General features: G+C 49.7%; 1 protein-coding gene across 1 annotated transcript; it reads right to left on the bottom strand.

Moving 5' to 3' along the window:
- Window positions 1–10,001: 10,001 nt before the first annotated feature.
- On the bottom strand, window positions 10,002–23,573 carry HJURP (Holliday junction recognition protein). Its single transcript, XM_068961945.1, has 10 exons — window positions 23,531–23,573; window positions 21,882–22,074; window positions 21,485–21,614; window positions 21,179–21,245; window positions 18,527–18,582; window positions 14,389–14,481; window positions 13,688–13,757; window positions 10,789–12,030; window positions 10,464–10,570; window positions 10,002–10,037 (listed from the first exon to the last, which is right to left on the bottom strand). The coding sequence occupies exons 1-10, from the start codon at window positions 23,571–23,573 to the stop codon at window positions 10,002–10,004; spliced, it is 2,037 nt and encodes a 678-aa protein (XP_068818046.1).
- Between the last annotated feature and the right edge of the window lie 998 nt (window positions 23,574–24,571).

The raw sequence follows: 24,571 nt of genomic DNA on the forward strand, positions 1-24,571 counted from the left end.
AGGAAACACCTGGAGGAACAGACCCTCTCCCCGATGGCCACAGTGGTTTCTTCCCCTTCTCGTTGGCCTCGCAGAAGGACCATCCCTGGAGGCGGGAGACGGTGAAGGGTGCGCTCATGGTGATGTACAGCTGCGTGGCCACCTACTGCCACCCGCGGATGCTTCTCATCCACGTGGGCAACCCCATCACCGCCAAGATCATCCACCACTACTCCAGCAGCTGCCAGGTAACCCCGGGGCCCCACAGACATGCCATGCCCCGATGACGCCCTCCTGAGCCCCGGACTGGGGCGGGGGGAGAGCCCCCCTGCATCATTATCTGGGCACTGCCAGCCCCACACAGGAGGTTCGAGCCCTGGAGTCCTGTCTGTCACTCAGCATTGGGGAAGATCATCGCCCCAATCTCTCTGCTGCAGGGGGGGTCAGCGGTGGGGAGCAGCCCTTCCCTCATTACTGAGTAGGGGTGATTGTGGGTTGCTGAAGTCATAGGACAAGCCTTTGCCCAGCCCTTTGCACATGCCTTCTCTCACCTCTGCCCCTACCTGACACCTGACCCCAGGACCTTTCATAAGGGTCAAGAAAGGGGCTGTCTTCAGAGAGGCAAAGGGATTGGCTTCTTTCTTGGAAAAGCCAGGAGGAGAAAACTCAGGGAATAAAGGAGAAATGACTTTATTATTACTGTTTTGAAAACTGTGGTGAAGTAAACATGACGTAAAATTTGTCATCATAACCACTTTTAAGCGTGCAGTTCATTGGCCCTCAGTTCAGTTCAGTTCAGTTCAGTTGCTCAGTCATGTCTGACTCTTTGCGACCCCATGGACTGCAGGACGCCAGGCCTCCCTGTCCATCACCAACTTCTGGAGTTTACCCAATCATGTCCATTGAGTTGGTGTTGCCATCCACCCATCTCATCCTCTGTCATCCTCTTCTCCTCCTGCCCTCAATCTTTCCCAGGATCAGGGTGTTTTCAAATGAGTCTGTCCTTCACACCAGGTGGCCAAAGTATTGGAGTTTCAGCTTCAGCATCAGTCCTTCCAATGAACACCCAGAACTGATCTCCTTTAGGATGGACTGGTTGGATCTCCTTGCAGTCCAAGGGACTCTCAAGAGTCTTCTCCAACACCACAGTTCAAAAGCATCCATTCTTCAGCGCTCAGCTTTCTGCACAGTCCAACTCTCACATCCATAAATGACCACTGGAAAAACCATAGCCTTGGCTACACCGACCTTTATTGACAACGGAATGTGTCTGCTTTTTATATGCTGTCTAAGTTGGTCACAACTTTTCTTCCAAGGAGTAAGCGTCTTAATTTCATGGCTGCAATCACCTTCTGCAGTTATTTTGGAGCCCAAAAAAATAATCTGCCTTCAATTCAGGAGACTCATGTTCGATCCCTGGATTGAGAAGATCCCCTAGAGAAGGGAATGGGTACCCACTCTAGAATTCTTGCCTGGAGCATTCCATGGACAGAGGAGCCTGGCAGGTTACAGTCCATGGAGTCTCAAAGAGTTGGATACAACTGAAGCAATTAACACTTTCATTATCCTCACTACCTCTATCAAAAAGTTCACAGTCCTTTCATGTTTTAACAGCAACTGACCTGGAGGCAGGGCTTCAGGGAAGAAAGTGACTGCCTACCCCCAAAGGGGATGAGAGGCCTTAATGAAGGAGCCACAAAGAGGAGAGGCCAGCATGGCACGGGGCCCCCTTGGTGGCTGTTGCCCCTCCTTCTCCTGGGGGAGGAGACACCCCAAGCTCCTTCCCTGCCCTCCATTCCAGCACCTTCCTGTGGCCCGACCCCAGCAGAGGCCAGAGACCAGTGGCCTGGTTACTGCAGGGGATGGGGCGAGGGAGGTCTGGGGAGAGGGGATCTGGGGGGGTTGCAGCCAGGTCCCCAAACTCCAGGCTCCTGGAGGTGGTAGGTCCCAGCAGGGCTGCTGAGGGCACCCAGTGCTGGCTAATGGCTGAGGGGGCACTGGGGCTGCATCTGCACCCATGGGGCTTCTCAGTAAATGTGCCCAAGGTGTCACATGGGCCAGGAGGGCTTGGGTCCCAGGCAGCCCCCTGGGGCTCATCAGCCCACCCTTCTTTGGCTCCCTGAGGCCTTTGGGGGCTGCCCCCTAGCTTACTGATGGAGTGCCAGCCACCAGCCCCGCCCCTCGCATGGCACCCGGGGCCGCCTGACGCCTCTCCTGCCGTCCTGTCCTGTGTCCTCCAGGCCTGCATGGCCACCATGTAAGTGTGTGCACTTCTGGGGCTGGAAGGCGCTGGAGAGCTCCGTGGACCACAGTGATGCCGCTGCCCCCAAGGAGATGACCAGTTTCCAGATGACCCTGTGCTCCGTCCTGGTGAGGAAGCTGAGGCAGCGGACAGCCCCAGGGGCTCGGGGCTTCATCCTGTGAGCCTGCTAGACATGAGGTGTTGAGACCAGCTCTGTCTGACAGAAAGGGAATGCAAACCACACACCCATCTTTAAGATTTCTGTTGAAAAAAAGTGAAAAGAGGTGAAACCAAATTTAATCATAGATTTTATTTAACCCAGTAGTTCCAAATCATTGCCATTTCAACATGCAATCAATAGACAATTATTAATGTAATAGTCTACCTCTTTGGGATAATGTCTTCAGTATCCAGGAGGCACTTTACACTTAATTCAGACTAGCCACGTTGGATGGCATTATCAAATCCGTGGACATGAGTCTGAGCAAACTCCGGGAGATAGTGAAGGACAGGGAAGCCTGGCGTGCTGCAGTCCATGGGGTTCCAGGGAGTCAGACACAACTGAGCGACTGAACAATAACAAGCCACATTTCAGGTACTCAGGGACCATGTGTGGCCAGTGACTACCCTATCGGACAGTGCAGGTTGTGGGCGATGTGGTCTCTCTGGGCCGGAGAAGAGTAACAGAAACCTGAAGGTCCTGAGGTTGCCTGCCTGCTACTCTGCTGTGTGACTTTGAGATGAGCACTTGCCCTCTCTGGGCAGAGCCTGTAGCATCAGACGGATGGGCCTCTGTGAGCAGATGGCCGCGTCTGTGAGCAGCCAGCCTGCTGGAGCTCCTCTTCCATGGCACTGGGTGTCTCTTGTGTTTTGCAGACTCAGAAGAAGCCTGCCGCTCTCTACAACTTCTTGCTAGAAACAATGAGCTATGTTAGAAGCAACTTGCCAAGGATCAGAATCGCTGCATGTAACTTGGCAGGTGAGCAGGCAGGTCTCCTGATGCAGGAGGGACCCTGAAGACCATCTGGTCAGACCCAGGTCTGGAGTGGGGACAGGTGTTGGGAGTCAGGCTCGGGCAGAAGTTCCCCGTGTGTGTCCCATGGTGCTTCATACCTGCCCGATGCTAAACTAGACGTCTCGAACTAAACCCTTAACAGAAACTGTCATCAGGAGAAACCACATCTCTCGCTGACCTAATATTCATGTGATGGGCATTTCTGACTGTCATTTTAGGAATCATTATGAAGTAGATGTCTGCACATTACTTGAAAAAGCTGGATTTTCCAGCATTACGGAATTGTAAGTAGTGGAGATTCAAGTGTAAGTAAAAATGAGTCCACCCTGCTCATTTGGGAGTTTAGTGAAACCACCCAAGGGGAGAGTCAGCTGACCCTGGTTATATTTGGGGTGTGGGGCAGGGGTGGCCAGGGCACAGAGAGGTGGATGAACCTGTGGGGGGCTTTCTAGGAAGACAGCTGTGATGGTTCCCTGTGCTTTCTGCCTGCTCCCCATCATACACATTGATGCCTCTGGCCAGTCGACACAGCAGCTGGGGCCTGGGGGTCATCTTCCTGTCCCTGTTGACGTGATGGAAGACCCCAGGAATGGGAGGTGCGTGTGGAGACACGACTGCACCTGCCATCTTCCGAATTCACACTCAGGGTGGGGATGAAGTTCAAAGCTCCGTTAGCCCCTCACCCCGCAGTCAGCTCTCATCAGGATGCACCACCCAGGGTGGGCGGAGGATGAGGGCCTGGCTGCAGGTGTCCTCATCCTCCTCGTACACTCACTCTCAGCTCTCCAGGAGCTACAGCTGGACTCAGATCCTGGTGTTTGGAGGGCAGCTCTGGAGATGCTCAACATCTTGGATACCTGCAGTCAGTAGCGGCTTTTGGCTTCACCTGAAGGAATCTCCTAGGTGGTCCAAGTGCAAAACATACCTGCCTTTCTCCTGGGAGCCAAACCCCACTGCACCGCCGTGAACCACTTTTAATTCCGTCTGTAAGAAAAAGTATTGTACTTAAATAATCAGTGCCCCTTTCTTTCCTCCCCTTGAAATAAACCTCCCTTGCTATTTGGAGAGTAGATTCCTGACTGCAAGGAGATGACGCCCCAGAGCTCAGACAGTGGGGTGAAGGGAAATTCCGGTCCTAGCAGGGATTTGATTCCTGTGTCCCCTGAGTGTGTGTGTGTGTGTGTGTGTGTGTGTGTGTGTGAGGCCAGAGGATCTGGGGTCCCCTTTGCGTCTTCACTGCATTTCAGTTCCTCCAGAGTAGATGGTGTGTGTCCACTGCCAGGCTCTGTGCTGGGGCCCCAGGGGAGCCCAGCTGCTGTCCAGCCCTGCTTCCAGGAGCCCCGCTCTTAAAGGGAAGGGAGACATCTCCCAGCGCCCATGATGCACCCAGGGTGAGGGAGGGCGGCCACCAGTGGGGGCAGTGCTGGTGCCCGTCTGCAGGGTGTAACTCAGGGGGGCCTCAGGGAGGAAGTGACACCACACTGTCCACCCTCGTCTCTTTCATATCAGGGTCCACTGGGTCAGGATGGGAAGGGACCCAGCGAGGCCTGGAGCAGAACCCATGAAGGGCCAAAGGGAGGAGTTATCTTCAAGTCCAAGAAACAGGCAGGGGGAGAAGGGCAGGGAAACTCTTCCTACACTCACGCTGCCAGCGGGACAGTCTCGGGTTGTCCCCAGAGCAGATGGAGGTGGGATTTCCAAACCAGTCCCACTGTAACAGTCCAAGGCAGTCACCACCCTGGGCCCATGCGTGGGAGGATTGCAAAGCAGTCCAGAAAACCAACCTGCACCGGAGGCTTCCCGGGAGACTGGTCTCACACTCTTGGTGGTGCCCGCGGAACAGACAGTGGAGTTACTTCCTGCCGAGTGGTGAAGATGGTGGCTGCTGGAAGCCTCAAGTCCCAGTGACACAGCCGGAAAGGATGTGCCCTTCACTATAGGCCCGGGGGAAGCCGTACGATTGCAGAGTCAGGTCTCTGATCAATTCCATTCATGCCTGTGCAAAACATCTCCAGATGGTTTATAGACCTAAACTCAGAAAGCAAAAATTTAAGACTATATAGTCATTTTGATCCTGAGAGTAGGGTCGGATGTCCTATAAAAGTAATAAGAGAAACCAGTTAAAAATAAAGGATTAACTTTTCTAAGTTGAAATATATCTTCTGGGACCCCCCTGGTAATCTAGTGATTAAAATTCCATGCTTCCACTGCAGGGAGCTTAGGTTCTGTCCCTGATTGGGGAACCAAGAGCCTCATGCCATGCAGTGCAATTAAAAAAAAAAAAAAGAAAATTTCTTGAATAAAAGTGAAAATACCACTTATCAACATAAAAGTTAAAAATAAATTTATCTTCTGTACAATAAAATATTGTAAAGTTAAGTAAGTCACAGATGGAAGAAGTTATTTGCAATTTATAGAAAACTAGGTTGGTTCATATAAGCAGATTAGCAAACAGAATATGCCCAAATCAGTAATAATGCAAATTAAAAAAACAGTGTCACAAGAGGATGCTTGTAAAGCCAGTAGGAGGCTGGTTTGGGAGGTGACTGGGCTTGAATGAGGTCATGAGGGTGGGGCCCCTTTATAAAAGACACTAGGTAGCTCCTCCTCTCTCCACATGACATGAGAAGGAAGCCACCTGCAGGCCAGGAAGTGGGTCCTCCCAGAGCCCAACTGTGCTGGCTCCTGGATCTCAGCCTTCATCTCCAGAAGCAAAGTTCTGTTGTTTAATACCCGGTCTCTGGTGCTTTGTTATGGCAGCAAAGCTGGCTAAAACACTCAGGTGACGTTGCAGTGTAAAGCTGTGGGTGGAAAGGGAACATCCATACAGGGAGAGTGTCACCTCAGGTAGGGGGATGGGAAAGAAAGGTGTGCAACTTAATCTTTAATAACTTAAAAAACCATTACACACAGCAACGTATTAACAACCATTTACTCCAGATGTTGGTACATGGGTTTTGTCACTGCATTGTGAATATTTGCAATATTTTATTTAAAAGTTATTGTCCATTAAGTAAACTAAAAAGCTTTTGCACAATGAAGGAAATGATAAACAAGAGGAAAAAATAACCTTCAGAATGGGAGAAAATAATAGCAAACAAAAGAACTGATGAAGGATTAATCTCCAAAATATACAAGCAGTTACTTCAGCTCAATACCAGGAAAGAACTCATCAAAAAGTGGGCAGAGGACCTAAACAGACATTTCTCCAAAGAAGACTCATTAATGACTAATAAACACATGAAAAGATGCTCAACATAGCTCATTATTAGGGAAAAGCAAATCAAAACTACAATGAGGTATCACCACACTCAGGTCAGAATGGCCATCATCAAAAAAATCCACAATTAATGCTGGACAGGGTGTGGAAAAAAGGGAACCCTTCTGCACTGTTAGTGGAAATGCAACTTGATATAGTCACTGTGGAGAACAGAATGGAGACTGCTTAAAATACTAGGAATAAAACTACCACATGACCCAACAATCCCACTCCTGTGCATATACCCTGAGGAAACCTTACCCGAAAAGGACACGTGTACTCCAGTGTTCACAGCAGCGCTACTTACAATAGTGAGTACACGGAAGCAATGTCCGTTGACAGATGAATGGATAAAGAAGCTGTGGTACATACACACAATGGAATATTACTCAACTATAAAAAGGAATGCATTTGAGTCTGTTCTAATGAGGTGGATGAACCTAGAGCCTGTTACACAGTGTGAAGTCAGTCAAAAAGAGAAAGACAAATATCACGTATTAACACATATATATAGAACCTAGGAAGATGGTACTTCTGAAATTATCTGCAGGGCAGCAACGGAGATGCAAACATAGAGGACAAGCTTGTGGACCCAGAGGGAAGGAGTGGGCGGGGTGAACTGAGAGAGCAGCGTTGAAACCCACACATTACCATAGGTGGCCAGTGAAAATGTGCTGCGTGACATAGCTCAAATCCAACATTCTGCGACAACACAGAGCGGGTGGGACGGGGTAGGTAGTGGAAGGGAGGTTCAAGAGGGAGGGGACATACATATTCTTATGGCTGATTTCATGTTAATATAAGGCAGAAAACAGCACAGTATTTTAAAGCAATTATCCTCCAATTAAAAATAAATTTTAACTGTCTGTATCTTATGATGACCTAGATGAGAAACTGTCTTTACAACTGAAAAAGATCGAAACAAGAATTAAAACTTAAATGTTGGGACGTCTCTGGTGGTCCAGTGGCTAAGACTCTGTGCTCCTGACGCAGGAGGCTGGGGTCAGTGAACTAGATCCTACATACCACAAGGAAGACTGAAGACCCCGCATGCTGCAGCTAAGAACAGGTGCAGCCAAATAAATACATAAATATTTTAAAAGGGATATTTGCATTTATTAAATTTTAAAAAAATGCTATGTGTATCCAAAAAGTAAACAAAATTAAAGGGTATACAAGTAAAAAAAAAACCAACCAAAAAGTCACTGTGATACTCTATTATAAACAGCTCCAATAAAAATCATGAGATGTCACAGGTGTTAAGTGGCTGCAGGTGTTTTGGGACCATCACAGAACTGTTTCCATTTTCATCTAAAAATATCAAGCTGTTTGGAATTGCTTTTATGGGTGAGTTGAACAGTGATTCAGTTTGCTAACTTCTAATATTGGAAGGTCTGATGCTGAAGCTAAAGCTGTTACTTTGGCCACCTGATACAAAGAGTGGACTCATTGGAAAAGACCTTGATGCTGGAGAAAGATTGAAGGCAAGAGAACACGGTGGCAGAAGATGAGATGGTTAGATGGCATCACCGACTCAATGGATATGAATTTGAGATGAGATGGTTAGATGGCATCACCGACTCAATGGATATGAATTTGAGCAAACTCTGGGGGACAGTATTCTGGCCTGGAGAATTCTATGGACTGTATAGACCATGGGGTCGCAAAGAGTTGGACTGAGTGACGTTCACTGGGAGACAGCGGAGGACAGGGAAGGGTGCCGTGCTGCAGTCCATTGGGTTGCAAAGAGTTGGGCATGACTTAGAGACTGAATAACAGTAACAAATATGGAAGATGCCAAGTCCTGCTGGCCTGAATTTAAAAGGCTAAGCAGCTGGACTTTCTCTCTAGGGCTTAAAACTAGGTTCAGAGCAAACAACTTCTCTAAATGAATAGGAAACGTAAAGGAGGATTTCTGGTCATGTCCAAATTTAACAAAGAAAATATGAGAAAAATAGGCCTGTAAAGGACAACATTAAAAATTTTAGTTGAGCAACTTTATTCAAATAATTTCCAAAAATCCATAGTCACGTCAATGGAACCAATTTCATTGAAATTTGCTTTGAAGGACAGGTAAGTGAAGCAAGTTCTCGGACTTTCTTGAGAATTAAAAAATACACAAAAATCAGTGCAAAGAGGGAATACTCCAAAATAACTTGGCAATAGATTTTCAGCTTTGAGTTTTTCTGACTCGAAATCATTTCTCTTCCATCCTGAAAGATGCATCATTCTTTCCTCTGGGGGGGGGAAAAAAATTCAGTACAATTTTGCTAGAATTCCCATGCCAGCCCCCCAAAGCTTAACTGTGATTTATTTGTGTTAGTCATTCAGTTGTGTCCAACTTTGCAAACCATGGAACCCACCAGGCTCCTTTGCCCATGGGATTCTCTGGACAAGAATCCTGGAATGGGTAGCTATTCTCTTTTCCAGGGGAAGAGAATATACATGAATGCTTGAGTCATTATAAATACCCTAACGAATGTAAAGAAACAATAGTGACAGCAGTTCCTCAAGCAGGCAGCGCAAACTGGTGGTTAAGACCACGGGCTTTCAAATCCTGGCCCAGCCATGCATGCCTGTATGGACTCAGGAGTTAACGCTGCATTTCCTTGGGAACTTCCTTGGCGGCCAATGGCCAAGACCCCACACTCCCAATGCTGGCGACCCAGACCCAGCACAGCTGGAACACACACACACATACACTGAGCCACAACTAAGAACTCCCATGCTGCAAATAAACCTGGCACAGCTGGAACACACACACACACACACACACACACACACATTTCCTATAAAAAAACGAACTAGCACCGCCCATTGGACAGAACCTATCTAAACAAAGGGTTCAAGTGGGGCTTCAAGAAGGAAGGTGTGAAAAGGGGTCAACACAGCCTGGTACATGGAGTTTGGGTTCACGGCTCAGGAAGATTTGGTCCTTTTCCTCAATAAATAAATAATATTTAGCGGAGAATATTAAGTAGAGAGTCCCCTGGACTGCAAGGAGATCCAACCAGTCAATCGAAATCAGTCCTAAATATTCATTGGAAGGACTGATGCTGAAGTTGAAGCTAGAAGACTCTGGCCACCTGATGTGAAGAGCTGACTCATTGGAAAAGACCCTGATGCTGCGAAAGATTGAAGGTGGGAGGAGAAGGGGATAACAGAGAATGAGATGATTGGATGGCATCACTGAGTCAATTGACATGAGTTTAAGCACGCTCCAGGAGTTGGTGATAGACAGGGAAACCTGGCGTGCTGAAGTCCATGGGGGTCACAGAGTTGGACACGACTGACCAACTGAATTGAAATGAAAGAAGAAAAAAAATACAGAAAACAGTTAAGCATGTTTGTATCGTAGTTCTGGAAGGAGCTGCCAAACCAAACCCAGTCGGATCCCATCAGCCTGCAGAGCGACAGGGACGCAGATCCATTGTCAGGAGCCCCACATGTGGCCCGCTGAAATGCTCGCTGGGAAAGGTGGCGCCCACCTGAGGAAGTTTAGGAACTCACAGCAGCCTGTCCACCCCCTCCTCAGCTTGTCTCTGGAGAAAATGGTGCAGACAGCGTAAAGCTTCAGCTTAAGGGACCCGCACAAGCTAAACCGAGGCCGAGGTGGGGGCTCGGATGGGCTTTGATGTGGAGGGCAGGAGGCTATGGGCTCTCTCCGGGCTGGCTCCTACTCTGTTCCCAAGAAGCAGTGAGAAGTGAGCAGAGAGGAGTCAACTCCCAGATCAGTTTCACGCCCAACAGCAATTTTCTGAGTGTGAGATAAAGAAGCTGGAAACGACAGTTTGCCGAGGACAGATAGTGTCTTAAGGGACGCTTGTTAGAAACACCCCCAAAGTGCATTCCAGTGGGAAATGTGTAAAAATGCTGATGTTAGAGGAAGGAAAAGAATTTGGGAGAACATTTGGAAAATTAACACCTAAGAAGTGACAAACACCCACATTCAGCAAACGGAAACGCACCTTCTTCTCTTCCCATTTGAACTTTAAGAGTCGACCTCCTCCCCGGGCCTTGGCACGGCTCTGCCCACAGGTGAGAAACCCCAGGGTCCGGCCCCCTCTCCGCACACCTGAGGGTCTGATAATCGGCATCGCTTTGTGGGGACCTGATGGCCCGTCCCAGCAGCAAGAGCAACGTCTATAGATGGAGGGGCCCCAACTGTGTTGGAAGCCAGGGGGCTTTTTACGCTCTGCTGGGGTGAGAATGACAGGCTTGGGGGACCCCGACAGCCAGAGTCTGGGTTGAACTTTACTGAGAAGCTTTCTTTTTGATATCGAACTCTCTCACGTGCTTTATCTGAAGGTGCCTGTGTCTGCTGAGGCGACTTTTGGCAATACTGCTGATGAAGCTTGTTAAATTTTTCTTTAATATCATCGTAGCGATCCCTGCCAAAGCCTAGAGGTTGTACCCTGGGTACTGAAATGGCTTTGCTGAGTGATACCGATTTCTGAAACTTTCCCGAATCACTTCCTGGACAAACAAGGTCAATAGTCTGCTCTGGGTGGCCCACGCTGCAGGTGGGGTCGGTCTTTGAAAGTGAGGGGAAGGACCCACTCTTCGGCAGGCAGCTACCCACTCTGATGGATCTTCTGCCCAGGCCTTCAAAGGCCTCACTCAACCTCTTAGCTTTTGATTTGCAGAGAGGGCTGCTCAGCCTGTGGGCTTCTAAGCCCTGGGGGCTACCAGGGCTCGTGGGACCACCTCGGTACACATCCACGGCCAAGCTGGGCGGGTAAGTCAGGCTGGGCCATTTCCTAGGACTCAAGCAATACTCTTGATATAGCTTGTCAAATTTGATCTCAATTTCCTTAAAACGACTCCCTGCCTGGCCCTGCAGGATTCCGGGTCTGGAAGCTATTTTTACAGGAGAAATCAACCACTTTAAGGTCACGAATCTGTTTTCCTGATCAAGAGGAGACACCGCTTTGGAGTCTAAGTAAGTAAATGATGAATGCTTCCGGGGCATTCCCTGAAGCTCCTTCCAAGGTGGACTGAATGTATGGATCTGGGGTTTGTTTACTTTGAGAAGAGGCCTTTCTGATTTTAAACCTGTCTTAGGGGCAGAAACATCAGGCAAGTTCCCACGATCTCTTAAGGTCCCTGCATCCTCCAGGGGCTTGGAGCAGGGTGGACGTCTCTCCCGGGGGCTCCGCCGAGAGCGCCCCCCTCCCTGGCAGCTCGTTCTGTTCATTCTGCCCTTATACCGGTGCCTCCGCCTGGAGCTCCAGTTCTGGCCGATGAGTGTCTTGGTGGAGATGATGCAGGAGGGCCTGGCGCCCAGCAGCCGGCTCATGGAGTGCAGCATGCCCGCGTACAGGTCGCTGAGTGTCGCGTTGCACACATCCTCCGCCTCGGAGCAGGGGCTGCTTGAGAAGCTGCCGCCACTGGTCCCTTGTAAGGGGATGCCGTCACCCCTCAGCACCACGGCCTGGCCTGCTGAGCAGGAGTGAGAGGCGTCACCCTCCCTGGGTGATGGAGGTGGCTGGAGTGGACCACCAGGGCTGTCTTCAGAGACGTCCTCGCAGTATCCTGGAGAAATACACAAAGGCAAAGCTGCGTGACCATTTACAGCCGTCCACACGCAGAGATCAGTTTCCTTGGTGGCTCCCGTGACAAAGAACCTGCCTGCAATGCTGGAGACCCAGGGTTTGAGCCTGGGGTCAGCAAGATCCTGTGGAGGAGGGCATGGCAACCCACTCTGGTATTCTTGCCTGGAGAATCTCATGGACAGAGGAGCCTGGCGGGCTACAGTCCATGGGGTCACAGAGAGCCGGCCACGACTGAGCGACTGACACTTTCACACACAGAGATCAGGGAAATGAAGGCTGGATCATGACCAGCATGGGTTTTTTAAGAAAGTTATCAGTTTTAACTGAGATATAATTCACATATAACATTATGTTAGTTTCAGGAGTATAACATTGTGTGTTTTATTTTAAAAGCAATACAAAAAACAAAAGCAACAAAATTTCACACATATTTGGGAATAGACTCTTCTCAGAGATTTTTTTCTAGCTATCAAAACAATTCACTGTCCACTGACCTTCCTAAAAGGAGCCTTTCTTCCCTGTATGATGGTTTAGAAACGGTTACCTTGTCAAAGACTAATTAGAAACCAGATAATAATGACCCTGCCTGCCGACAGGAGTGTGTGGGGCAGGGATCTGTTGTTGCTTAGTCGCTCAGTTATGCCTGACTCTTTGTGGCCCCATGGACTGTAACCTACCAAACTCCTCTGTCCATGGGATTTTCCAGGCAAGAATACTGGCATGGGTAGCCATTTCCTTCTCCAGGCATCTTCCCGACCCAGGGACTGAACCCATATCTCCTGCATCGGCAGGCAGATTCTTTACAGCTGAGTCAGTGGGGAAGCTGGAGGAGACACAGGACTCCTGAATACAGCTCTCTGCATACCTTTGACTTCTGCATCATGTTAAATGTTTTATATATTAAAAAAGTGAAATCAAACCAACAAAGATGAGGATAACTCTAAAGATGAATATAGGAAGGAAAAATTACCCCATCTGTATGTCAAACTGACAACAATCAGAAGAGAAAATAGAATCCAAATAACGCTGAACATGGTCCCCCTGTGGGACAAGGTCTGAGGATAAAACTGCTGCTTGGAGATCCAGAACCTTCTTCGGCTCACTGTCGAGCAGAGTCGACACCAGGTGCTGTGATTCTGAAGCTACTTGGTGCTTTGTGACCAACCAAATAAGCATCACCATCAAGGAGGAGGGAGGCCACTCTGGAGTCAGGGTAGGGGGTGAAGGGCTCAGAAACCCCTGGGGACAGGTCAGAGGATCCAAAGCCAGAGTGGAAGGGGCTCCTCCAGGCTGAACGTGGGTTGAAAATGGACAACAGATTCCAATATGTGAGTTAAAAAAAAGTTCATGAGTTCTTACTGATTCTGGAAAAGGTAGAAGAAAAAGCATGTTGGGAAGGATAAAGTAAGAGGAAAAAAGGAAATGGAAGGGACAGAGTTCAGCCTGTTTTATAGAAGAATGCCAACAAAGGGGACTTCCTTTCTTAGTAATAATGCACCTATGATGCGCACATGTCTCTAACAGTTCATGGTGATGAAACATGCCCAGTGAACACGGGGGTGGGGTGGGGGACGGTGCCCAGCTAAGGTGCCATCAAGCTACTGAAAGTGAACGGTCTGCTTCCATGTCACACTTACCCCAGGCAGGTCTGGCGGGCGAGGCCAATGATGGGGCCAGGGTGTCCTTTCCGTCTCTGTAACCAGCATGCTGAAACCAAAGCAAATGACTTTAACAAAAAGAAAGGAGAAAAGTCGCTCAGTCATATCTGATTCTTTGCAACTCCACAGACTGTAGCCTACCAGGCTCCTCTGTCCATGGGATTTTTCCAGGACAAGAGTACTGGAGTGGGGTGCCATTTCCTCCTCCAGGGGATCTTCCTGACCCAGGGATCGAACCCAGGTCTCCCGTACTGGAGGCATACGCTCTACCGTCTGAGCCACCAGGGAAGCCAAAGCAAATGACTTTACCAAAGGTGTTGCTAAGTGTCAGCTCTGGCCACCCCATCCCCCAGTATCAAGCCCACAGGAACTGTTCCCCAACCACAGATAGAGCATGACTGAACCGGGATGAATTGTGCAGCTTCAAAACCCTCTGCCCAAGGGCTGGGGCCCTAGTGGACCCTGTGAGCAGCCCAGAACGTGGTGGGCAGCCGATTCCACTGCCTGAGGGGACTCAAGAGTGTCTGCTCAGGAAAAGCAGGCGTCGGGGAGGCTGTGAGCCAGAGTTTGGAAACTGAGATGGGTCTTTACAGGCTCTAGAGGGAACCAGACATAATCACACCTCACTGGGTCTCTGGCCTATGGTTTGCTCTGAGGACATACTCAGGGACACAGATTACCTCCAGATACCCTTCATCCTGCAGTACGATATCCACTTGCATCAAGTACTTCCTTCTCAGCTCATTTTTCGAAGGGCTCCAGGGCACTGCAGGCTGACATCAAGACAGAAGTCAGTATTTGTGAGCACTGTTGGGCACGGCTGAGCTCTGGGATTCGGGAACACACTGGCATAGTCATCAACGTATATGTGTTTACATGGAGTTCCTCAAAGTTACTTCTGCACTTCCTGCTGTTAGCAGTACAGAGTGTTCCAGCCCCTCTGAAAATCTACCTGACCTGCGATCCAACTTTAGGGAATTTACCCAGTGGGACCAATTCAAAAGGAAATAGAAAGACAAAAGTTTATGACAATATGACTAGCATCAGGAAAAAAAAAAGAATCGATAATCTTAGGTGAGTTTAGGACGCAACCACTAGGACCGATCCCAGTTGCTCTGTCCGCGAGACAAGGAGTTCAGCAGCTTCCCCAGCAGTCCGGGGGTTAAGACTTTGTGCTTCCACTGCAGGGGTATGGGTTCGATCCCTGGTCGGGGACTAAGATCCCATGTGCCACATCCAAAATATAAAATCAGAAAAGAAAAAAACAACAACGAAAAAAGAAGTTCACTGTCCATCTCAAGGGACAGGGACAGGCCTCTCCTGCCCCTCGCCTGCTGTGCGTTGGAAATAGGCCTTGGTCTCTGCTTTGCACCGGGCAGAGGGGCGGGAGTCAGGGCCGGGGCTGCAGCCGGCATGGGGGTAACATGAACACCCCAGGGAAAGGCTGGCACCTCGACTGCCTACTCCCCTTCACTCCCACTCCCACGAAATACCTCCAAAAGCAGCCCTCTCCTCGCCCAGGGCCACCCCCCGATTCTAGTTAGACACGACAGGCCACACCTGGGTGCATGGGAAACCTCTGTGCGAAAGAAGTGAGTTTAGAGGAAAATCACAGGCCAGCTCTTCTAGCGTCTGACCCAGGAGGGCAGGCTAGAGACTCAGGTGGATTCTGTCCCCTGCGTTCTTGTCCATCCCGAGGGCTGACATGGAAACACTCCCCAGAGCACCGCCCCTGTGACAGCGTCTCTACGGGGTACGACTGACTTAGAACCCAACTCTCCACCCGGCAAGGTTTGTCCAGGCCAAAGGTGCCCTGGGAACCACAGCTGGGGTTGCCCTGTGTGCGGAGGCAGCAGCACCCAACGCTGACAAAAGTTCGGTAAGACAGGCTCGACCCTGGGCCTAAGTGCTAACCTGAGAAGGGGCCACTTGCTGCCTTGGGGGATCTGAACGGGGGGCGCTGAGACTTGAGGGGCGGCGTTAGCAAAGAGTGAGCCTCAGAAGCGGGCCTGGAGGAACATGCCGGTCACGAGAATGTTCACCTGTCCCCAAGCCCCAACTAAGTCCCTTTGTTATGAAAGACGGGGCTCACCATTAAGTTCCCAGCAATCACTTCTTCCTGGAAGAAAGCTGTATCAGCATCACTGCTTTTTGAATCTAAAAGCAGAAGAGGAAATTTCCATCAGAATGTCTTAAGAAAGCATGTATATTTTCTCCCAAGGATAGTTTTGGCATTACTTGAGTATATACTGCAGTGAAAACTCCTGTCGCTTCAAGAGGTCTCTTGCAACAGGGATGCAGTCATCTGTGGCCATGCAGAGAAGCCATCAGAACAGGATTATGCCCCAAGTCAGGGACACTAGGGAAAGCAGCTTTTTGTAAAACCTCTACCCTTTTGATGGCCTCTCATTCTGAAAGCTGAGTGCCTATAGCCCAGCACTGTCTAATAGAACTTTCTGCAATGATGGAAAAGTCCCCCCTCCGCTGTCCAGTATGCCAGCCATGAGCCACACGCGGCGGCTGAACACTTGGAATATGGCTAGTGAGGCTGGGAACTACATTTTAAATTTGACTTCATTTTAAATGAATTCAAATAGTCATGGGTGGCTAGTGGTTACCACACTGGACAGTTCATTCAGCTCAAGAACCACTTTTAATTATTTTAAGGAGCCCAGGGAATTCATGGACCTAAGGCTTGACAGAGTTGAAATCTGGATTAATACTGGTAAACCAATGACACCCATGAGCAAACATCTCTGGGGTCTTTCCGTGTCCAGCAGCATGATGTAACTGTGAGTGAGATGGCTCTCTAGATGAGTTGAGAAGGAACCACCAAGGGACTGTTCAAAGGTTTTAGTTTTTCAAACATACTTGGAGAAAGTCATAGTGAGGAGCCTAGACTTAGAGTGTGGAGGCAGACAGAGACTCATCCCCCCATCAGCCCCTCCACCCCAACACAGCTTTCTAGCACCAGGACCACTCACCGTCGGCTGATGTGTTGGAAGGGGGAAGCTCGAGATCTCCGGCTGGGACTTGCACGGGCCCATCTGTCCTGCCATCTGTCTTTACCGGAGAGCCCTTGATAAGAAAAGCTTGGTTCAGACATAAAGTATTTCAAAGCAACTGTCAAGTAAAACACCTCTGATCCCCACCTTTAGTGTATGAGAGAAAACGCAGGTTTCTGGGGGCTTCTCTTCTAGAACATTCCAGCATCAAAGGCCTCAGGACTCCTAGCAGATAGTTGAGCTTCTCCTTGGAGAAGGAACAGAGCTGTCTTCCTCTGGTGGTGCCCAGGGCTGCTGTTTCAGAAACCACTTGGGTGGTGACTGATGGGAGCAGGAAAGTGAGAGTGACCAGGTCCAGCTCGGCCCTGGCATGGCGCTGAGCTCAGGGCCAAAACCAAACAGGACAGCACGGTCCCCAGATCCTCAGGTAGAAGCTGGAAATTCCAGAGGCCCCTGGGGGACTTTCTGTGACTTTTTATCTTAACAGTGGCTTGATCTCCATGTCGTGAGACCTACAATTCATTTAAAAGCTTTATTGTGTGGCGGGACTCTTGGCATGAGGAGCCGCCTTCCAGCTGAACTCCGGCTACAGGGCAGTCAGCTGTCCTGACCAGGACTCAGCCTGCGGGGTGGTCAGCGGGCCAGCCCCAAGGAGGTGGTACACTTCCCACCCGGCCCCGAGAGCCTGATCTGCCCACCAGCCTTGGTAGCTGTATTGCGTTGCATTATCTGCTCAGTCGTGTCCAACTCTTTGCGAGCCCATGGACTGTAGCCTGCCAGACTTCTCTGTCCATGGGATTCTCCAGGCAAGAATACTGGAGTGGATTGCCATTCCCTTCTCCAAGCCTTGCTAGTAACCATAACTAATGCCATGGATGGGCTCTTGTTAGGGAAATTTGAGAATTCAAGATGCCAGATTGGCTAAAATCTTTTAGGCCCACCTAGCCTTGCAAGGGGAGAAGGCAATGGCAACCCATTCCATTACTCTTGCCTGGAAAATCCTAAGGATGGAGGAGCCTGGTGGGCTGCAGTCCATGGGGTCGCTAAGAGTCGGACACAACTGAGTGACTTCACTTTCACTTTTCACTTTCATGCATTGGAGAAGGAAATGGCAACCCACTCCAGTGTTCTTGCCTGGAGAAGCCCAGGGACAGGGGAGCCTGGTGGGCTGCCGTCTATGGGGTCGCACAGAGTCGGACACGACTGAAGCAACTTAGCAGCAGCAGCAGCAGCCTTGCAAGGACAGGAGTGAGAACATGGCGAGGCCTGTCCCTTTAAGGGTGGCCCTGGGGCATCACCTCCTAGATGTCTGTGAACCCTGCCTGGGGATGTCACTGCCTTTGCCTCAGGAGAGGTGGGACCTGATGAAATTTCTGGAGCTATCCTGTGTCTGGAAGTGTCACAGTTGCAGCAGAAGACACGCGTCTCAGTAAATCCTTACACACAAGAAATCAGGGCGGTTAACGCGAGAAAGGGGCTTCTGTGGTGGTTCAGACCCTAAAAGAATCCGCCAGCAATGCAGGACACTCCAGTTTAGTTCCTGGGTTGGGAAGTTCCCCTGGAGAAGGGATAGGCTACCCACTCCAGTATTCTTGCCTGGAGAATCCCCATGGATGGAGGAGCCTGGTGGGCTACAGTCCACAGGGTTGCAAAGAGTCGGACACAACTGAGCGACTAAAAACACAAGGTGGGGAGACCATGGAAGAACGCACCCCAGCGGCCCCTGGTGCAGCTTCAGCTCATCTCCACCTTTCTTGACATCAACGTTCCTCTCCAGCAAGGCATGCTGGCAATAAAACGTGACATTAAATACCTGCGTGTGTCCTGTGCTTCTTCTCTTCACTAGTCCTCCACCCCAAATTCGCAGTCCTTAAAAAAACAAATAGTAATTACCATTTAAGTCATCATGAACACTGAGCTTCAGCTTAATTTGCACTCAAAGAAAACCTAAGGGACAGGCAAAAGAAAGATCTAATAAGACCAAGATCTAACCAAGCCACATTAGTGACATCCTCTTGTTTCTCATCTTCGTGAGGTTGAAAGTCTCAAAGAGGAAAACCTCATCTCTGTGAGATTTCAAAAATCCACACCAGGCAAATTTATCACAAACAAAAATCTCTCCTGCCTGTAGGGAGCAGCTTGTTGAACCCAGGATTAAGCCAGAAATGAAACAAGGAACACACGCATGCCAGGCGCTGTCCTCAGAACACATATGTTGAGAGCAATCTATAGACTACAGAGAGAGAGATACTGAAGGCACTTTTCAAGAGCAAACTTTCTACTCCATGGATAGAATAAGTGCTTTCTTGGGGCAACCTACACATTGTAGAATAAGTCATAGGCACAGGAGTAAATGCTGAGTTTTGGAGCCCTGCACTCACTAGCCAGCAGAATCTGGGCAAGATACTCCCCAAACCTCCACCGGCTCCTAGGTAAATTCAAATTAATAAAGAATGGATCATTTAGTTGCGAGGCTTCAGATGGTTGTTGATAATAGCAGCAAAAATTCACTTGGTGTTTACTGTTCCAGGCTCTAGTCTAAATCTTCTCCAAGTACACCCCATTAAGCATTCACAACTCACAGACACATGCCTTGTATGCTACTCCTAATTCCTTTGGATAGACACTCATCAAGTTCACTGTATAGATGGAGACAGAGGCAAGGAGAAAGTGAAATAACCAGCCCAGGCTATTTGCCCGCATGGTGTGGCCAGGCTGGGAACCCGGGGGGAGTGACTCTCTACTATGCTTTTTGGCCTTTCCAGAACAGAGTGACCCCTGACAGAGATGCTTGGATTCAAATCAAATCTTTGCTACTTTGGCTGAGTGACACGGGCTGGTTCCTTGACCTCTCTAGTGGACTCTCTTCTATGAAACAACGATTCTAATAGTGCCTACCTTGCAGGGTTGTTGAGAATCAAGAACGTGTGACTGTTAGAAGCCTACCCTACTGTGTAGATTGGAACTTGCTTTAAATTACAGGAATTCACCCTGTGAGGGCGGTCAGCTAGCATGTAATCAGGAAGACCACTTCCTGAGTACCTCTCCAGGGAAAGCTACAGGTCAGGGGACCTGTGCTCCCATCAGCAAGAAGGTTGTAGGAACACAGAACCACTGAATCCACATTTAGCATCGCTGTCAGTGAATCTGTGTGTACAAGCTCTCCAGGAGGTCTTCCACATGCTAAAGTGCTTCCTGCTTTGGCTACCGTTCTTGTTCTTATCTAACTGGAGTCTGAAATGAGTTTTCACTGGTGAAATTAGTGATGTTCAAGATAAGTGGATTGACCAAAATATTCCAGACACTGCCCATCCTTCCATAAACAGGTCAAGAGAACACACTAAAGCCTACTGATAGCGCACTTAGGGATGATTTCTACTCACTCCTGTGTCCAGCCTTCAGGTTAGACACAGGCTAGATGCACACAACTCACCGTTGGAATACAGTAGCTTCTGTCTATGAAAACTTTTCACTTAGGGTGCGGCTGGTCCAGCTAAGAAAGCAGAAGCTAGGATTCCATTTCATTAGGAACTGATTTGTGTCTGTCTGCCCAGTGTACAACAGAACTAGCTCTCAGATTTGCTTTCATTAGTAGATAAAATTGAGTCAGTAACAAGGCTGAAGGGCTTCCTGGGTGGCTCAGCAGTAATGAATCTGCCTGCAATGCAGGGGACACAGGAGACGTGGGTTCAGTCCCTGGGTCGGGAAGATCCCCTGGAGGAGGGCATGGCAACCCACTCCAGTATTCTTGCCTGGAGAATCCTATGCACAGAGAAGGACAGAGAAGTCTGGCGGGCTACAGGGTTGCAAAGAGTCGGACATGGCTGAAGCCACTCAGCACACACACACAAGGCTGAATGATAGACACTGACCTCACCCAGTGCAAACTTTTCCCAGGTATTTACCCAAGAGAATCCATGATTTAAGTCTGTTTGCAACATCAAGCATTAAACAGGATGGCTCCTTCTCCTTAGATGCAGGTCAAATTCCAAAGTACTCAGAACCTCAAGTCAAACAGGTCAAATAACAGTCAATAGAGTGTTCACTAGTGCCAGGCTCCATCTCCTGTAAATGTCACAATATCTAGCCAAGCAGCTGTTACTGTCACTATCTTTCCACTTTACAGATGAAGAAACCAACTCACAACTTGGCTAAAGCAATAAACTCAAGCTGAGATGGCTATTAAATGACCAGCCAGGATGTTAAACCCAGACAAGGGCATTTTTAATCAGGATGCATCTACGTGTCATTGGAATTCTGTCTTCATAAATAACTGTTGGAAATAAGTAATTTAAGTGATTGATAGGTTCAAGGGAACTAGTGATGTATTAATGCTTATTAGGTGAACAGGTTTATTTTCAAAAGAGCAGGGACAGCATTTCAAACTCTATTAAGACAGTATTCCAGTTACACTCTTAACCATAAATTATTCAGAAAGGCGGGGGGTGGGGGTGCTGATTCGTACCCTCGGGCGTCTTGTAGGTCAGCGTGGACATCTGAACCACCGGGCCGTCCTCGAAGGGCTGGTTGTACTGCGGGAGAGGAAAAAGGGGGATCCCATCAGATCGGAGGGCGGAGAGGAACCCCTGACCCAGGCTGAAAAGGCGCCAGTGCGAGGCTGTAAATCTACGGAGCCCCGAAGCACCTCCCCCGCCCCCCACCCCAACCCCTCGGTCCCCCACCCCGACCAGTCCTTCTGCCCCACGGTCCCTGCCTCCTCCTCCCGCCCCTCCTCCTTCCCTCTCCATCCCGCCAGCGGGAGGGGCCGCACCTTTTCTATCAGCTGCTGCATGCGCCTCTGGAAGCGGTAGCGGCTGTCCCTGAGATTCCGCAGCAGCTCGTCCTCCGCCAGGACCTCGTCCTCCATGGCGCGCAGACCAGAGCCCCACTCCGGCAGGAAGCTGAACAGGGAACATGGGACCGAGTAGCGATTCAAATAGCCCTTCTGACACGCCCCTCCAGTCTCCCATTGGCTGTCTCTTGAAAGGCCGACCGCTGATTGGGCCTTTCAAACAGGTGGCGTCGCTCACTCCTGGCCAATCCGTGCCCTCGTTTCCGACCCCGCCCCACCCGGGGAGTGCCCCGGGAGCGGTTAGGTGAGGAGGAGGGGTGGGGGTGTGGGAAGCGGTCTGCAGCTGCGCGCTGGGAGTTTGGTGGCTTGGTGTTACCTGGGCGAGTCGTCTGCCTGTTCATCAGTATAGAGCCAGACGAGTAAGATGTCTGCCGTCGTGCACCGGCCATGTCCAAGCGACTTGCCCTGGGACTCGCCGCCTGTTGCGGGGGGCCAGCCCTTCACCTGAACGTGGCCGTGGACCCTGCCCGGTGAGCCGGCTTCCTCGCCCCGCCCCCCCGCCTCGAGTCCTCGTTAACAAGGGCTGAAAAAAACATCACGGGATTACGAACACGCAAGGAGGCAGGAGAGTGAACATGCCTTTAGAAAATAAACGTCCCACGATCCAGGAAACTCTCATACGGAATTTTTATTAAGCCCTGGTACATAGTTTTCGTACATGGTTTTTATTGCATACGCGACTCCATTAATTTTGTAGTGTTTTCTCTAGAGAATGGATAATTCAGCGCTATCATAGAGCTCGTATTTGTGTGTTTGTGCTGATGTGATTATACCATGCTGCTGCTACTGCTAAGTCACTTCAGTCGTGTCTGACTTTGTGCGACCCCATAGACGGCAGCCCACCAGGCTCCCCCGTCCCTGGGATTCTCCAGGCAAGAACACTGGAGTGGGTTACCATCTCCTTCTCCAGTGCATGAAATTGAAAAGTGAAAGTGAAGTCGCTCAGTCGTGTCCGACTGCTAGCGACCCCATGGACTGCAGCCTACCAGGCTCCTCTGTCCATGGGATCTTCCAGGTGAGAGTACTGGAGTGGGTTGCCATTGCCTTCTCCGTGATTATACCATAATATGGGATAAAAATGTGTATAACTTGGAGCACAATCAGGACTCTTAGGTGGAGCTCTTCACCTCCTCTCAGCCTGCACCCCCATGCTATCATGCGATCCAGCAGGTATTAGGGGAGAAGGGGGAGTGAGAACATCCGGGGCTCATGTAGGAAATATATTGGGATGGGCACAGAGATATGCTGCCTAATTCCCTCTGCCCCCTTCCGCGCCAGCCCTCAGCGGCCAGGAGGGTTTTCCTGGGCACCTGCTGCTGTCTTCATAGATTGTCTCAGTTGTAGAGAGCCCTTCACCCACGATCCTGCAACTCCAAGGCGGCTTAAATCCAATAAAGGCTCCAGGTGGGAACCTAAAGGGCTCCAGGTTGGTCTTTTCAGCCAACGAAGAGCGATCTTATGGGCCATCCTGATTAGTTCGCCTGAGGCAATCAGCCTGATCGTCCCATTCCTTCCACCGCAGCAATCTGGAGGATACTCCCTAGCAAACATCCTTCACCGTAACTCCTTCTCCCCGTCTGCTCCCAGGAGATTCCCACCTGTAACAAGCACTTTGCTGCACGTGGCCACTGAATCTATGCATTCCGTTTGTAGCTTTCCCAATTTCCACAAATAGGATCAGTTTTCTGTCCCCTCCTCCCTTGGGAGTGCTCATAAATTTAGCGTGCTGTGTTTCCACTCAGTGTTTCCACGTAAATTCGTTTGGGACATTTAACTTACCACATTTAGAGACTTGAGAGGTCCAAACTGACCTCTCCTAGGACTTGGTCCTCACTCCTAGGAAACCACTCCCAGGGTACTGGGCTTCCCTCCCTCACTTCACGCACTTATACAAGGATCTGCTTCTACCCCAGGGGCTCCTGGACAGCGTCTCAATCTCAAATTGGTACCTTTAATGGAACATACCCACTTTGGCCACACCCCTCTGAACCAGCTGAAGCACGTGCATTGACCCCGCTGGTCTCTGTCCTCTATGACAGCTTCCCACGTTCCACAATCCAAAATAGTGGCTCAGCTAAGGAAGATGGACCCTCCCCCCACCACCCGCACCCCCACGATGCTCCTAATTTGACACCATTCCTCCAGACACCAGGGCTTTCCTGGTAGCTCAGCTGGTAAAGAATCTGCCTGCAATTCAGGAGACCTGGGTTCGATCCCTGGGTTGGGAAGATCCGCTGGAGAAGGGAATGGCAACCCACTCCAGTATTCTGGCCCGGAGAATTGCATGGACTGTATAGTCCATGGGGTCACAAAGAGTCGGACGCGACTGAGTGACTTTCACTTTCTCCGAACACCAGTACCACCCTAATAACCTAAACGCGTGGCCTCAGGAAACAGACTGGTATGCAAACTCTTTCCCCACACTCTCCAACGCGCAGGACGGATAACAAGTCAGGCAGCTGAAGTGGCTGGTTGCCACACCTCCGCGTCTCCCCGGGGTTTTTTTGGTAGGTGGCAAAGAAGTCAGCGGTGCTCAGCTTTGCCGCCGCATCTCCGCCTCAGGTTGCACTTGCACAGCGCCCTCTGCTGGTCTAGCCAGAATTTTCACCCTCGAGGTGCTGTTAAAATGACATTTAGACAAAGGAAACAATTCTCATTTGAATGGTTGCACGTCAGCTTTCATAAAATGTGCCACAATTAAAAAAAATGTATATAATAAACGGAAATTTATTCTTCTCAGAGCTGCCATGTTTTATGTTGGAAAGGGATGGAAGTGTCACCACCTCTGTTCTTTCTGTGGTTGAGAGGTGCAGCTTTTGGCTGGTCCCTTTGTTGACACAGAAACTGCTATCTAACAGTGAAAACGTCGCCGGAGATAAATTTACCAACCATAGCATCAAGCTGATGCCCTCGGCTGCCAAGAAAAGGGTATACTTTCCTTTGTTGTTATCAGAGCTGTTGGAAGCAAAGAGACTGTAAATAGTCAACAGCAAACTGATTTTCCAA

This window comes from Capricornis sumatraensis, chromosome 2 (assembly GCF_032405125.1).
Source record: "Capricornis sumatraensis isolate serow.1 chromosome 2, serow.2, whole genome shotgun sequence".
Taxonomy (NCBI): Eukaryota; Metazoa; Chordata; class Mammalia; order Artiodactyla; family Bovidae; genus Capricornis; species Capricornis sumatraensis.

Coding starts and splice junctions, on each gene's coding strand:
- HJURP (XM_068961945.1), bottom strand. CDS start 23,573: ATGCACGTGCTTCAGCTGGTTCAGAGGGGTGTGGCCAAAGTGG. Junction 21,615..21,881: donor CAGGCAGACGACTCGCCCAG/GTAACACCAAGC, acceptor TTCCCTGTTCAG/CTTCCTGCCGGAGTGGGGCT. Junction 18,583..21,178: donor GACCTACAAGACGCCCGAGG/GTACGAATCAGC, acceptor TGTTTTTTTAAG/GACTGCGAATTTGGGGTGGA.